This window comes from Megascapheus bottae, chromosome 3, assembly GCF_031878675.1.
Source record: "Megascapheus bottae isolate mThoBot1 chromosome 3, mThoBot2.hap1, whole genome shotgun sequence".
Classification (NCBI taxonomy): domain Eukaryota; kingdom Metazoa; phylum Chordata; class Mammalia; order Rodentia; family Geomyidae; genus Megascapheus; species Megascapheus bottae.
Genome location: NC_143511.1, coordinates 24097608 through 24113579, shown reverse-complemented (window position 1 = coordinate 24113579; position 15972 = coordinate 24097608). Strand labels below are relative to the sequence as shown.

The window sequence follows — 15972 nt, the reverse complement described above, 5'->3', positions numbered from 1 at the left end:
AGATGTTTGCCCTCACTCTTGAATTCGGATGGCAAAGTAGTGAATTGTTTTATTTGTTCTGAAGTCAGACTCAAGGAATTGATTTTCTGAGGCTAAGACTGAGGGCTGGGATAGGAGTAGGGCCTTTGTGACATAATATATCCCTGATATATTATGAACTATCTGACACCTGCCCTGTAGACTTTAAATAAATCAGAGAATAATTTAGATCTTTTAAATGGATTCATTTTTGGATCAAATTTGGCATATCTGGAAGACAATTGGTCTCACTAAAAGGACATACCTGATGATATACCTTGAAAAATGCTTTGTTCAAATTTTATATTCACCTTACATAATTGTTTCCGCCAAGATAGCAAGCTAGGAATCGGTCCTCTATCTTGAGCCATTTATTGAGAACAAACAAATGAACTTGGAAAAGACATGACTCAATTGAAGTTAAATACCTGACTTTGGTGTATGAGAATCATAAACTTGCTTACGGTCTATCTGGTCTGCAAACACTTCCCCATAAATCATCCAATAGGGCATGTAGAAGATATTCTTGGCCAGTTTCCATGATGGCTCCTCATTGGGAAAGAGGATAGCTTGTCTGGCGACTCCGAAGCTCATCAGTACCACCAGCATGATGATGACAAAGTACATCATGTCAATCATCTAGAAGGGTGGAGAGACAGAGGAAGAAGCAAAAGAAAACCCATGTGATTGACTTTCTCTGAAGGTTATCATTGATGGAATTTTCTCTTTTGTCTGTCTTGGGGCTTGACCTCAGGGCCTGGGCCCTGTCCCAGAACTTTTCCGTTCAAGGCTAGCCACTTCTTGTTTTCTGGTGGTTAACTGCAAATAAGAGTCTCAGAGACTTTCCTTCCCTGGGCTGGCTTTGAAAGCACTCCTTAGATTTCAGCCTCCTGAGTATCTAGTATTGTAGGCATAAGCACCCAGCACCCTTCCTTTTTCATGGATGTCTGTGGGACTTAGGAGTCAGGTAATATGGAAGCTTATGTCAGCACAGACTTTTCATTCTGCTGTTAGGGGAAGCCAGGTGTCCTCTTTGAGTCTTTCTTCTTAGCAAAATTGAAATTGGGATAGTTGAACTATTTTAAGGACTACAACAATGCAGTATATTCCCTTTCTCAGTTTGGAAAGGCTAATGAAGAATTAGAAAGCTCAAGAAAATAATTTCTAATAAGTAAATCTAGGATAAATCAAATATCCATTGTATTCTTATTCTGATGACTTCATCCCAATGCATACTATTGTACCACATGCCAGGCTTTAAGAGTACTGCTCTTTCTATAAGTCTTCTGCAGCATTTCCTGTTAGGAAGGTATCTTAGAGCCATGTAGACTAATGACCTACACCTGCGCCTGCCGTTGAACTGATAGATTTTTCTCCTCTTGCCTGCATACCAAAGCAAAATTACCTCTGGTTCCTCTTTCTTTCCTATTATTCCTTTCAATGTTTCTTATTTGTTTCAATATTATTTGGGATCAGTTTCTCACATGGAAAAATGCTTTCTTTATACCACCTCAAATGGATGAGAGTGAAATAATTATTGATTTTGGTAGGCTCAGAACTTGGGTTTTCCAGGCTAAATTAATCTCAGTACCTCTGGCAATCGTGGTGGTGGGTGTAAGGCATACGATGTATGACAGAATAACTCCCCCGCCCCGGCTTTGTTGTTGTTGTACTTTGATACAGAATCTCACCATATAATCTAAGTCGGCTTTGAACTATGCCATCAGGCTGACCCTGAATTCCTGGCCCTTCTGCAACAAGTATGGCTTCCATGAATTATTTTTAAACTGAAGTTGGGAGACAGAAGATCTCTTCCTTTTGTTAAAACAGTGTTTCCTTCTTTATAATTCAGCATGTCTGAGGTTGATCACCCCATTCTTGAATATCATTCTTCCAGAAATGATACTCATAATAGACACATCCAAGATGAATACTAAATTTATAAGTGATGCTGAAGACTGTAAATTATGTCACCAAAAAAATTCTTTTTGTATTAGGGATTGACCCCAAAGCCTAATACATGTTAAGTACACACCCTAGCACTGTCTACAATACCTGTCCTCCAAATTAGGATTCAGAGTTTAAGAGAGTAGATTTATCAAATTTGGATATTACAAACTCCTGGAATTCTCCAAGATCCGGATATCTCAATACATTTTAGATCTACTAACTAACTTTCAAAGCAACTGTTTTGTTTCTCTCCCTCCCTTTCACCTTTCCTCCCTCCCTCCCTCCCTCCTTTCCTTCCTTCCTTCCTTCCTTCCTTCCTTCCTTCCTTCCTTCCTTCCTTCCTTCCTTCCTTCCTTCCTTCCTTCCTTTTTTCTTTCTTTCTTCTTTTTTCCTTCCTTTAGCTGATCCCAGGGCTTGAACTCAGGGCCTGGGTTAGTGCTGTATCACTTGGGCCACAGCACCATTTCCTGCTTTTTCTGAGTAGTTTATTAGAGATTAGAGTCTCACAGACTTTTCTGGCCAGGCTGGCTTCAAACCAGGATCCTTCTTTGAGCTCTGCTTCCTGAATAGCTAGGATTACAGGTGTGAGTTATCAGCACCTAGCTTCAAAGCAACTTTAAAATACATTGCCCAAGTATTATGTGAATTTGAAACTAAAGAGGAATCTGTTTAAACTTCTTCTGGTTCATTGTCATAAATATATTCTCTTAGGTTTTCATTCAGTTTAGTGGTCACAGAAGCCTTTCTTAAATAGGCAAGCTGGTCGGGTTGAAACTGTCTTCCAGGAAACATAGGCCATCTCTCTTTCCTTGTTCTATTTTTCAATAGCATCTCAGCACTTATTTATAAAAAGCTTCCTCAGTGAGGAAACTTCATGGGCCTTCATGCTATGCCTGTTTCCATTGACTAAAAGATGGGTGGGAGAGGAAAATGTGTGCTCATGAGATTTAGGAGCTAATGTAATTGGAGCAAACTCAGCCAGTAAATAAGGAAGTCTACTCATTTAATTTCTCAGGAGTGTTATCATTTAGATTGATTCTGATATCTATCCACAGGGTCAAAATAATCAAAGAAATGGAATACTCTCTTCAATAGCTTAGCTATATCTATAGCTAAAGCTTCGCTCTCGTACAACTACCCAAATCCGTGCACTATTAGTAACAATAGGGCTGGCCTCTTCTGTTTTCAAAGCTAAAACATCCAGTTAGTTCAACAATAGGATCCTGTCCTTGGACACATTTTGCTCAAGGCTAGCACTCTGCCACTTGAGCCACAGTGCCATTTCTGGCTTTTTCTGCGTATGTGGTACCGAGGACTCAAGCCCAGGACTTCATGCATGCAAGGAGAACACTCTACCACTAGGCCATGCTCGTGGCCCTGGAAACAGGTTTTCTACATGGTTAGACACTTGGAGCTCCGGTTCCTTCTAGAACACAAAGATATAGTAAACCAGTTTCAAAATGAATACCTGGGTATCTTCTATCCAACAGTGTTATCAGCTGACTGTCTCTAGCCTTCAGGTTATTAGCAGATTACCCGTTTACTATTGAAAAGGGACTCACTCCTATGGAAGGTTTTCTGCATAAACACATCTGGAAAGATTTTGTTATGCTTCCAGCCTGGCATTCCATCTGGCTGACTGATAAATTTTACAGGCGTATTTTTTTTCTGCCTTCTGGATCAATGATTCACTTATTGAACTAATTATCTTAAAAGCCTCATGAGAGACAAGTCCCAAAGTACCCTCATTTCCTACTTATTCTTGACTGATAAGTGAAGTAACTCACAAGTTAAAAGGTATAGAAAATGCAGTACATCGCTCTGGTTCACTCCTCAGTGAGGCTTTATTCTAGTCAAAACTGGGCATAATTATGTCATTACTAAAATTATAGACAGATTTTTAAAGGGTCTTGCTGCATTTATGTGATTTTAGTTTATTTCAAATATGCCACTTTGACTTTTAAAACATAGATTTTGCTTGTTTAGGTCTTTGTAGATTTTATTTGCTAAAATAAGGCAAGAAGTATAAAGAAAATATAAAGAAAAGGTAAGGTAACCATCAGAAAAAATAACCTCTCCAATTTAATAGTCCTCTAATGCAGTGGTTCTCAATAGAGGTCACATTTGTACCTCAGGGATATTTGGCAATGTTTAGAGAAATACTTTTTATTGTCATAATTCTGTGTGTGTGTGTGTGTGTGTGTGTGTGTGTGTGTGTGTGTGTGTGTGTGTGTGTTTCTGTATACTACTGGTATCTAGTGAACAGAGATTGGGAATACTGCTAAACAGCCTGTGATGCATGAATGGTGCCACACAAAAAAGAATTACCAAGGCCAAGCTTGGTGTTACATTTCTATAATCCTAACACTGGGAGGAAGAGGCAGGAAGATCTTGGGTTCAACGAGGCCAGTCTGGAATATATAGTGAGACCTGGTCTCAAAAGTAGAAAACCAAAACAACCAAAGACTAAAACAGCAACAAAACAGCCCAAACTATCCAATGTATGAAGGGTACAAAAAGGGCCAGGGGAACATGATCTAGTGGTAGAGTGCTTGCCTAGCATTCAGGAAGCCCTGAGTTGGATTCCTTGGTACTACATACACAGAAAAAATCGGAAGTGGTGCTCTGGCTCTAATGGTAGAGTGCTAGCCTTGAGAAAGTTCAAGGACAGTGCCCAAGCCTTGAGTTCAAGCCCCAGGAATGGCAACAAAAATTAGTAAACTTAGTCTGATTTTCTAACCACTTCAGTGGTCTTTGTTTTCATTGACTCAGGGCCTGGGTGCTGTTCCTGAGCTCTTTGGATCAAGGCTAGCACTATACCACCTGAGCCATATCGCTATTTCCCATTTTCTGGTGGTTAATTGAAGACAAGAGTCTCCTGGTCTTTTCTGCACAACCTAGCTTTGAACCATGATCCTCAGATCTCAGCCTCCTGAATAGCTAGGATTATAGATGTGAGCCACCAGATCCCCTCTTAGACACAGGAATTTTCAACATGATCTCAAATTCTTAAAGTATATGTAGTAATGTATATACATTTGTCCTACTTTAAAAAATATTCAGTTGAATTGGGGCTGTTTTGGATAATTGAGGCTTGATAACTCAAGTTTTTTCTCTCAAGAATGAGTTTGGTGATAATATGTCCTAAACAATGCCAATATGGCAAATACCAAGCTTGCATACAAAATGGTTAGATAGACAGCAGAATAACAAGAATAACATCTTCTATTTGTATTGTATTTTATAAATTACATAAACAATAATAAAATATATAATCAGTGAACTATGAGTTAGCCATTGTTGGCAAGTTAGCATGTGTATGACAACCATAAAAACCACTTTATGTGATACATATTTATTATTTATTACCACTGTAGAAATGAATAACCTGAGTCTCCAAGAGGCCAAGGAAATCACTCAGGGTCTCCAATTCAGTGCGAACTCAACTTTTTCTTCTTTTTGCATGATTTTGCCAGTGTGGGAAGAGTTTTGGTCACTTAGGATTCATTTCAGTAGAGTTCCATACAACACTGTTTAAGAAATCTTGAGTTTGCAATGATGTATTTAGTAAAACTTTAGTGATATTGAGAAAGAATATCTAACGACCACTTGTTGGTTACAATGGCTCTCAGTATATAAATGAACACTATTAATAAAGGGCGTTTGCTCAGGTTAAGGGGGGAATGCTTAGCTTTTCCACATATGTCTCGTAAAGGTGAACTATTGGAGACAGGGCAGCAGTTGAATTGATAAAAGTGCCCATATCTGGGCTTTAGGCTCCAGTTTTTTTCTGTGGTGAGTTTGATGATGGAGTGCTCTTATTCCTGCACTCCTAAGCTCCTGCTGTCCTGCTAGAGTTTACTCTGAAAAACTCTGGATGTGGCCCAAAAGGACTAGATCATTTCTCACCCATTTGTGCAGACACCTACCTATATCTTGCACTTGGGATTCTTTCCTCATTTTTTTTTTACTTTTGTCCCTATAGGGTTTGATCTCAGGGTCTGGGCACTGTCCTTGAGCATTTTCACTCAAGGCTAATCCCCTAACACTTTAAGCCACAGCACTACTTCTTGTTTTCTGGTAGTTTGACTGGAAATAAGAGTCTCATGGATTTTCCTGCCTGGGCTGGCTTTGAATCATGATCCTCAGATCTCAGCCTCCTGGGTAGCTAGGATTATAGGCATGAGCTTCTCTCTCTGTCTCTTTATCTCTCTGTCTCCGTCCCTCCTTTCCTTTCTTTCCCTCCCTCCCTCCCTCCCTCCCTCCCTCCCTTCTCCTTCCCTTCCCTTCCCTTCCCTTCCCCTCCCTTCCCTTCCCTTCCCCTCCCCTCCCTTCCCTTCCCCTCCCCTCCCTTCCTTCCCTCCTCCTTCCCATCTCATGGAAAGTACATCTATATGTACTCAAGACCTAGGCCAGTGCCTGGCACAAAAGAGATGAACTTTACTTGTTTTTCAGTTTGCGAATGAGTGGCTAATGATGAATCTTTCCAACTTTCATATATAGATATAGTCAACAGGTTCAAATCCATTCTATTCCTTTTCCTAATGTTACTACTCTTCCCAGGGAACTTATCACATGCAATCAGAGGATTTTGCTTACCATTTTTCCAATCATCATTACGTAAGGACCTAGATACTTGTTCACGCCGAAGATATCTAGTAAACGGATGTACCAATAAATGATGTTCACACAGTAGATGACCCTGCCATCGCTCCTGAAGGGCTGGTCTTGAAGCCGAAGGATCATTCCGACAGAGAACAGAAGGATGGCTATGAGGTCGGTGACATTCCAGTACTCCTGCAGCCACACTTTCACTTTCTGCAGCAGCTTGCCTGGCTCTGACATCAGAATCTACAAGGCACGAGGCAGTGGGGTGAGCTGGGGTTTCTAACCAACATTTTCAGTCTACTCTGAAAGTTGCTTGATCTGTTAGCTGACAGCAGAAGCTGCATCTGCTTGGATGCAACTGAGTCCACTCTTGGGGTTGACTGGAATTCTGACATGCAAGGGGTTTTGCTGTAGCATTGTTTAGATGCAATACCCTACTGGTCTCCCCAAATTGCCCTTCATCTAGTAAACAGCTCCACCATATTGGTTCCTTGGGTCATGCCTCTAGGTGGATTCTATTTTTCTCTTGCTTCAAAAGACCTATCATAGACAACCTAATCAACTACTTTTAAGCATTGCCACTTTCTCCACTGTTACATAGCTTAACTTCCAGGTGGAATTCTTCATTTTATCTTGCTTTATTTCACAGTACCTGATGATTGACCTAGGGCCTCATGTGTATTATATAAAGGCTTTATTATGAAACTACATCTCCAGATCTTTAGTTTTGTTCTTTTTTTTAAAAAAAAAAATTGAGACAGGGTCTTGTTAGTTGTCCAAATTGACCCCAAGCTTTCAATCTTCTTACCTCAGCCTCCTGAGTAGCTGGGACTACATATATGCTTCACCAAGCCTGGCCAAAGTGGAGCTCTTTATTTATCTACCAGGACTGTCTCATATGAGGAAATGTACATCTGCAGAGTAACTAAAGTAAATGTAAAATAACTTCACACAACACAGCAACTAAAGTAACTTAAAATAACTGCATACTTAAGCTTTCTGATATCTTCTACTACCCAAAGAGGAAAAGTCATAATCCTTGTGACTTCACTTCACATCCTCCCATATTCTCCCTCCTTTTCTACCCTGGTTTGGACATCACAACTAGAAGCAGCAGCAATTCTACACCATAGTCTGCCCCAGGATGTGAGAAGCCAGGAGTCTCACTCACTAACACTTTCATCAGCCTCTGATGTCTATCCTGAGGCTCCATATTTTAAGCCACAACCCACTCTCCTCTTACTCGAGACCTCTCAAAGGGAGGAAGGACAGGGACTGGCTATCAGCAACTAGTTCTTTGAGTCTTTATGTCCACTCTGCAGCTTCCTCCTGATCTGAAATACCGAGGATGGAGTATGAGAGATTCTAAGGTTGAACAAGATTTCAGGAGCTACTTGGCACCCCGTTCTCTATCCTCTATGGTTTCCCCTCCCTAATCCCTAGCACAGGGGTTTGTAATCCTCATTGTACATCACAATCACAGGGGAAAGCACAGGTGGCTGAGCCCTGAGTTCTGCTTCAGCAATCCCAGGATGGGGCTGAGGATCTACCTTCCTGACAAGTGAGTGTGCCATGTGGGTGACTCTAGTCTGATTAGCACTGTCTATCCTATTCTTGCAGTTGGTCATGTCCTGATGGCTTCTTATCTTCTGGTTCCCTCTTAACTAGGCCAAAATTAAATTAAATTAAAAAATCAATGGCAACAAGGGACAGGGCCTCTTTTCGCAAGGGTGACAATGGTTTTCTAAACCTTTGCTCCACTTTGTTAAAACTGCTAACCATTGAGGTCTAGAGCATAATTTTTAAATATGGAAAACTTGGGGTTTTTATTGTGTGAAGCCTCACTGTTAAAGAAAGAAGAGGAACGTACAGCAGTTGGAGAGGAAGCAGGAGTGAGAGGGGCTGGCGTCCCTCGCTCTACTCTTTCATCTCTTGAGCATCCTTTTGGCACCTGCCATCAGTAACCTGTGACCCTACAAAGCATTATGGGGAGCAGCGAACTCAAACATCCTGCAGGATTCAGAGCTAGCTTTCCTTTCTAAATGGAAGACACAAAAATAATGAATCCCCTGAGTCTGTGTTCCCATATCTGTAAAGAGGAGTTGTGGGGAGAAAAACCGGATGAGATCATGTCTACTCAGGCATGGTAAACAGCGCTGTGAGGTCTGCTATGCAGGGATTACCATGGCTGGCTCTAGTGACTACAGGCAAAGAAGTATATGGTGATGGAATAGGAGAGCAGCCTGTAAAAAAAAAAAAAAAACAACCCACAAAACCTTCCTTGTGTTTGCTGGGAAGGCACGGGAGTGTGTAAACTTTTTCCATGCTTCCAGGATTTTGCATCTGAGGGTTTTGTGTTGACTGGGAAGAGGCAGGAAGGCTGGAGCCTCGGGCATCCATCACTCTGTTTTCTGACTGAGTTCAGGTCAGGGACACAGGGACAGAGAAGGACAAGCACAGCCATTAAGGGAAAGGTCAAGCACAGAGATGGGTCACAGTCTCACTCCCTACAGCTTCCTCAGAAGCCAGGTTGCCTCAGCTGACCCCCTCCTGACCCCAGCCTCAGAAGTCCTGCCTTCCCAGCCATGACACAACGCTTCAGAAGAAACGGATAGCCAGGCCTGGAGGTTCCTGGCAGCCTGCCTGTTTGGCAGCCTTGGCTAGAACAGTCAGTGGAGTACAGGCTGCTCCCTGTCTTCTTCCAGCTTAGTCCCTGGAGAGCCTCCAATCTCTGGGCTCCAGTCTTTCCCTCTTCTGCTTATCATGGGGAAGGAATATGTCTAGGCCACTGCGCCAGCTGGCACTGCACAGCGCTTTAGAGCCTCCAGTAGGAGCAGGCTCGGGACTCAGGGAGTTCCACAAAGACCCAAGCACATTTATTACTGTTTTGTAGTTTACAAACAGGAAATCCACAGCCCTAGTGAAGAAGCACAAGGTACTATGAATGGAAAGATCTTGGTGTGGACAACATCCAAATACATTCCAATGCTTTTGTTTGTGTTTGATTTAATCCAGTCCTTTATAAAACAAAACGGGTATAGCTCATTAGTAGAGTTCTCACTTAGTATGTGTAAGATCCTGGATACCATTCCCTAAACTATATGAAAGAAAAAAAGTAGACTTGGGTATCCCTAAATTCTTAGAATGGGAAAAACCCTAGTTACCATATCTTCAGGTTCAACAAACTTGAAAGAAAGAGATCTGAGAGAAGAGTTTTTATCTGATTTTGTTGTTTTCAATGATCCCTCTGCAATTGTATCTAACAGATATTCCATCTTTTGGGAATATCTTGTTGCCTATAGTTCTCTGTAGGATCTTCTAGGGGTGGCTTTCAAGACTCTTGACCCTTGAACTGTAGTGGATGTGACTGGAGCCTTTCCTCAAAAGAAACAAGCAAACAAACAGTCTTTCCTGCTCATTGCAGTTCTAGGGAAGATGGAGAGAAATAAGCACTGCCTCTCAAGTTTGCTGTCCCTGACTCTTTCCTCTGGTCAAATTCGTTTGTGGAAAGTGTTGAGCAAGGTTGCAGAGCCCTCTTGTGGATTCTTGCTTAATCCCTTTCATTTTGGAAACTTGAAATCTCCCAGTCCATATAGGATTAGCTTCCTTTCTTTTTCTTAAAAAACAAACAATGTTATTATTGTTTTAGAGTCATTTTAGAATTGTAATGAATTTCAGAGTAAAATTAGAGATTTCCCATAGTCCTCTCTGTCCTCCTACACAGACATAAATTGATTATCAACTTCTTTCATCAGAATTTCTAGCTTTCATTGGCTCTCACTCCTGGCATTGTACTTTGTATGGGTTTATTTATAAATGTGTCTACAGTGTAGTATCATACAGAATGTTTTCATGCCCCAAACAGCTCCTTGGATATCTCTACATTCATCTCAATCCTTGTTAATCATGGATCTTTTTTTTTTTTACTGTCTCCATACTTTAGCCTTTTCCAGAATGCTATATAGCTAGAAGGACACAGTATGTCACTTGTTCTATTGTATTAAAGGATAGCTTTCATTTCAAACAAATCATATTAGAGTGGTATGAGGATGTCCCCTTTTAGGTCACAAGGATGAAAGACTAAAAGAGGGACTTCACAACCTCACCCTGAAGGACCAGAACTGTGTTTGATTTGACTTTGGTGATCCTGGGGGCTGGTGGACTGACAGGTGCCTAGCAGGCACACGGTTAATGTTGAGAAGAAATCAACCAGAGAATAAGTTAAATTGAGAAATGACAGCAGAGCCTCTCCTGGAGCTGCCATAACACCATTTGGAGAAATGATAGGGATCTTGGTGGATTGTTTCTAAAGAGACTCAGAATTAGGGGTTGAAATGGAAGTTAAAAATAGCAAAAATTTAAAAGCCGTATTTGTTGGGATGAGTAAAGAGAGGTGTAAATGATGTGGAAGACAAATAGAGGATGCCTTGGGGCAAAAGCTATGTGAGGAGAAAATAGTCTAAACTCACCTTGTGAAGCCTCTTTGGGTTTGTCAAACAGAAAAGAAACATCCCTTAGCAGAGCTGGAGAAAATTGTTTCTGGCTTAATTTGGATCCCAAACATCCCTTTCTCCCCTCTCTCCACAAACATAATAAGCCACCCTCATTCTTCTATGTTTTCTTTTATGAAGCACTTACCTCTCTCATTTTTTCTATTCCCAGGGTGAAAATATAGGAAATGACAATCCATTCCTGAGTGGAAGGCCAGCGTTCCATCTTCACTAACACGATATAGTTGAAGAGCATCAGGTATCCAATATATGCTAGCTGTAAAGAAATACAATATGGTACTCTGGCTGCTGAGAGATTGGGGAATCTTGGCTGCAGGCAAGGCCACCACACAGCAGGATAGAACAAGGTCAATTGAGGGGACAGGGGATTTATAATGAAAGCTTTAAACTATCAAAATTCATTTTTTAAAACACACTGTAATATTTGAAATAATTTAACATGCAATTTTTCCTTTGACCTTTACATTTGTCTCTAGGGGAAATATGAAAAGTCTCATCTTTGTACCTTGTGCGTCATCATTCCTGATTTTGTTTTGCAATAACCCAGAGTTTTGTGTCTCCTGGCTAATCCAGCAATCTCAGAGCTGCAGGCACAGATCTTCGATTGCTGACTGAGGGCACTGTAGTAGATTTTTATCTGAATAGCAAGCAGGTTAAATATCCATGAAAAGGAAAAGGAGACATGGGCAATTCTCATAAATTGGTCAGGCCAATATAAAAATATCCCAGGTTTTATCTCAGGTTCCACTTCAATTCTCTACTGCTCTCCTGTCTCATTTTTTTTCCTTTTCCTACTTAAAATTCCTTGACTTCTTGGTACTCTGGGAAAGTATTATATATTTTCCATTGAAATACCAGCCTGTTCTACTCAAGATGGAATATATATTTGTTTTTGATTTTGGCATCTTTGAAACAAAAGAGAGAGAGAGAGAGAGAGAGAGAGAGAGAGAGAGAGAGAGAGAGAGAGAGAGAGAGAGAGAGAGAGAGAGAGAGAGAGAGAGAGGGAGAGAGGGAGAGGGGGAGGGAGGGAGGGAGAGAGGCGTCTACGCATTCCATCTTCAAAGGTTGGGTGTGGTGGTGTATGTTTGTAATCTCAGCACCTGTGAGATCAAGGTAGCGGAATTGTTGTGCAAAGCAAGTCTAGGTTACATAGTAAGAAAAATGAACAAACAAACAAAAAAGTGAGATAATAAAATACACTGCTCCAGGTAATTCTATTGTGGAACCAAGGTTGAGAACCAATGGTCTAGGTACTCTGTTAAAAAAAAAAGTCCTTGTAACTGACAACTGTAGGTGGGTAAATGTGTACTAAGTGAATGAAGGAACTGAATTGCTGTAATACTGAACATGGATTAAGAAAGGAAAACAGACAGCTTGGAAGGATGAGTAAGAGAGGAGACTGTTCATACAAGATCCTTGGCATTATTACCTTGAGTAACTTTTTTCATCTCTGCATCTGCCATTTTCCTCTGCAAAGGTTCAGAGAGTTAGCTTTTTGAGGCATTTCAGGCTGAGAGATCTTTTTATAGCCAGCAGTCAACTTTTTCATTAGCACAAGAGCAGCCAGGCTATGGGTAAAGTGAGTTTGTCTAGGTTCCAATATGTCTATTTATAGACACTGGAATTTGAATTCCATATACCTTTCAGGTATCACAAAATAGTGTTTTGGACGTATTCATTTTGAATATGTTAAAAATTTAAAAAATAGAGGCCGGGGATATAAGTCCAGTGCTGTAGTGCTGCTTAAACATGCATGAAGCCTTGGGTTCTATCATCAGCTCTGAAAATAAAAACATCAGAAAGGATTGTGAGCTTGCAGACCACATTAGACATGGCTTTGGACTAGAGGTTATTCTTTGCCAAGCTCTACACCAGGTGAAGGCAACATCATGTAAGAGGAAGGACAGATATAGATGTAAAATGACAGTGTACCTGTGGTCTTGATAAAATTACTGTTAGGGAGCTGGGAGTTTGGCCTAGTGGTAGGGTGCTTGCCTAGCATGCATAAGACCTGGGTTCTATTCCTCAGTATCACATACATAGGAAAAATAAGTCAGAAGTGGTGCTGTGGCTCAAGTGGTAGAGCTCTAGCCTTGAAAAAGCCAATGACAATGCTCAGGCCCTGAGTACAAGCCCCAGGACTTGCAGAAAATAAAAAAAATTACTGTTAGGATTATGAAGAGTATTTAGTAAACATCTGGAACTAAGTATGATAGTGTGTAAATATTATACCAGCTTTCAGTAGGCTGACACAAGAGGACTCGAAATTTGAGGTTAGCCTGAGTTACAACAATGAGTTCCTGTTTCAAACAAACGAAACATCAGAAACAAAGAGTAAATGAAGAAAAAGAAAAGAAAAAGTGCAAGGAGAAGGAGAAGAGGAAGAGGAGTAGGGAAATGAGAGGATGGAGAAGGAGGAGGGGGAGGTAGAAGGGGAGGAGGAGAAGAAGAAGAAAAAAGAGGAGGAGAAGGAGGAGGAAGAAGAAAAAGAGGAGCAAGGAGAAAGTACCTACAGTGTTGGCTCAAACACTAATAAATGACCCTATTATCTTTGTGGTGGATAGATAAATGCAACACTGATTACCAATACTTATGCAATGTGACTGAGGACTAAACATAATTACAGTGCCATTATATTCTGCATACTTTAACATATTTAATATTCATGAAACCCTACACAGCCACTACTGATATTGTTCCCATCTTAAGGAAAGTATGGACAAAATGAGGTTACATAATACAAGTCACATGAATGTTCTTCTTACTCCTCTTTTCTTTCTGCCAGTCCTGGGGTTTGAACTGAGGGCCTGGGCACTGTCCTTGGGCTTTCTCCAGGCTAGCACTCTACCACTTGAGCCACAGCACCACTTTTAGCTTTGTGTATGTTAGGCAAACATTCTACCACTAGACCATGCTTCTGACGTCCCTCTGTCTTTCCAAAGAGTTCATGCTTTCTATCACTATGCCAGTGATGTAGAGCTGTAGAAAATGTAGAACTAGCAATGAGTTTTGCATATCTCAGTTGTTTGGGTGGATAGCTTTTTTTTTAAATAATATGAATTCACTTGAAAAATTCCCTTTAATAAAAATAAAGGTAAAATGGATTATTTTAATGGTCTTTTTGAAGACTGCCTTTTAAAGAAAAAAAAAGGAGTCCATCCTTTAAATTGTTTTCAATTGGTGGCAATTTGGTCCCACAAGGGGATAAATAGCAACATTTGGAAATGTACTGATTGTCATCCTTGGAAGACGGTGAGTGTTACAGTCATCTGCTGAACACCAACACCCTAAACAAAGAATTTACCTGCCTAAAATGTCAGTAGTGCTGGGTTGTGAAACCCTTATTTCAAGCCAGTGCTCAGCGTTAACCTACAGAACCACATAAAAAATACCTACTATAAGTCATCTCGGTACCAGAGCTAGATTGTCCTGTGGCTGACTCCACTGACTGGTAATTATACTAGCCTCCATCGGACGCAGCTCTGCTGGCTGGAGACAATCAGACATGACCTGGACCAGGGTTTACCTTGAAAGGATCATTGAAAGGGAAAAATGGAAAGCCAGCAGTTCAGCTCTTTCTATCACATTAAAGACCAATTCAGCCCATGTATTTGTAGGCAGAAAGTGTGTGTAGAGTATGCACATGGAACAAGGTGGCTGCCAGGAGCTGTTTTGAGTTGAATGCTGTTCCATTGTGTCTTAATAAATGTATCTGATGGAATTATGAGGTTGGGAGTATGCTGTCATTCTATGCTGATATGACTTTCACACTGTGCTTAATCCTGGCCACCAAGTTTTCTCCCAAGCCTAGATTCACATCTTAACTGGGCATCTGGGAATTATTTTGTAGATGGTCATCTGCTTTCCTACTAGACTAAATTCAAACTCCTCTCACATTTATTTCTATTCATTCTCACATTTCCGATTTCCTGTTTTCTCGAAAGAGGAGAAAAGAAGCGAGAAATAATCTTGCAAAGCTTTTGGGAAAGCAAGGTCATAGAGCTTTGATTCTTGCATCTGTGATACACAAACGTGCAGAGAAAACCCCGCAGGTGTATGCACAATGGCTGTTGGTCCCTGTGGCCGTTGCTTGGGAAAGAGAAAAGGAAAGACGCTTACAGTGTAGAACCAGAACTTAACGATGGGTGCGTTGTAGAATTCATAGATTTTTCTGCCCAGGGGAATTAATCGGTGCCGGCTCTGAACTTCTTCTTCATCCTTTTTCCTGGATGATTCCCCACTGTTTCTTCCCAACATTGCCTACAGCGGGAGAGAATCAACAGCATCAAATCAGAACTCTGCAGAGCATGTGCTCATTTTACAGCTGAAGAAAGGTTGCCCAGGGATCTCTCAAGTGTTCATAGGACCCAAGACCAGTTGACAGGCTTAACTTGCAGAAGTACTGGCCTCTAAGCTACTGGAGATCTTCTTAAGAATGCAGCTATTGCCTGGCATGGTAGTAGTGGATGCATGTAATACCAATACTTGAGAGCAAGAGAACTATGAATTCCAAGCCAGTCTGAGCTCTCTAGTGACAATGTCAAGAAACACAAACAGGGACAAAAGAATGGGTTAGTGCCCTTCTTTACAACCCCTCTGTAACATCTGCAATCATGATTTAATAGTGCAAAGGTAAAGAACCTAGGAGAAAGCAGATACACTCCGAAGATGGCTGAAGATTCTTGTAGTTTTTTTGGGGGGGGGCAGTTCTGGGCTTGAGCTCAGGGCCTGAGCACCACTTCCGGCTTTTTTCTATGTATGTGGTACCGAGGAATCGAACCCGGGTTTTCATTCACGCTAAGCAAGCACTTTAACCACTAGGCCAAACTCCCGGCCCGATGGCTAAAGATTCTAATCATGAAAAATTCCAGGCTAGTTCATCCAA

General features: G+C 41.1%; 1 protein-coding gene across 11 annotated transcripts in view; it reads right to left on the bottom strand.

Moving 5' to 3' along the window:
- Window positions 1-15972, bottom strand: part of Trpm3 (transient receptor potential cation channel subfamily M member 3) — a 473683-nt gene that overhangs the window by 52246 nt on the left and 405465 nt on the right. For 8 of the 11 annotated variants that reach the window (XM_090329658.1, XM_090329656.1, XM_090329657.1 and 5 more), the window contains 4 exons: window positions 15207-15347; window positions 11215-11343; window positions 6568-6819; window positions 483-657 (listed from right to left, as the gene is read on the bottom strand). In XM_090329658.1, the coding sequence (XP_090185784.1) occupies window positions 483-657; window positions 6568-6819; window positions 11215-11343; window positions 15207-15347 (697 nt within the window). Of the gene's footprint in view, window positions 1-446; window positions 658-6567; window positions 6820-11214; window positions 11344-15206; window positions 15348-15972 lie in introns of all 11 variants that reach the window. The other 3 variants (XM_090329662.1, XM_090329663.1, XM_090329661.1) reach the window with 1 other exon arrangement.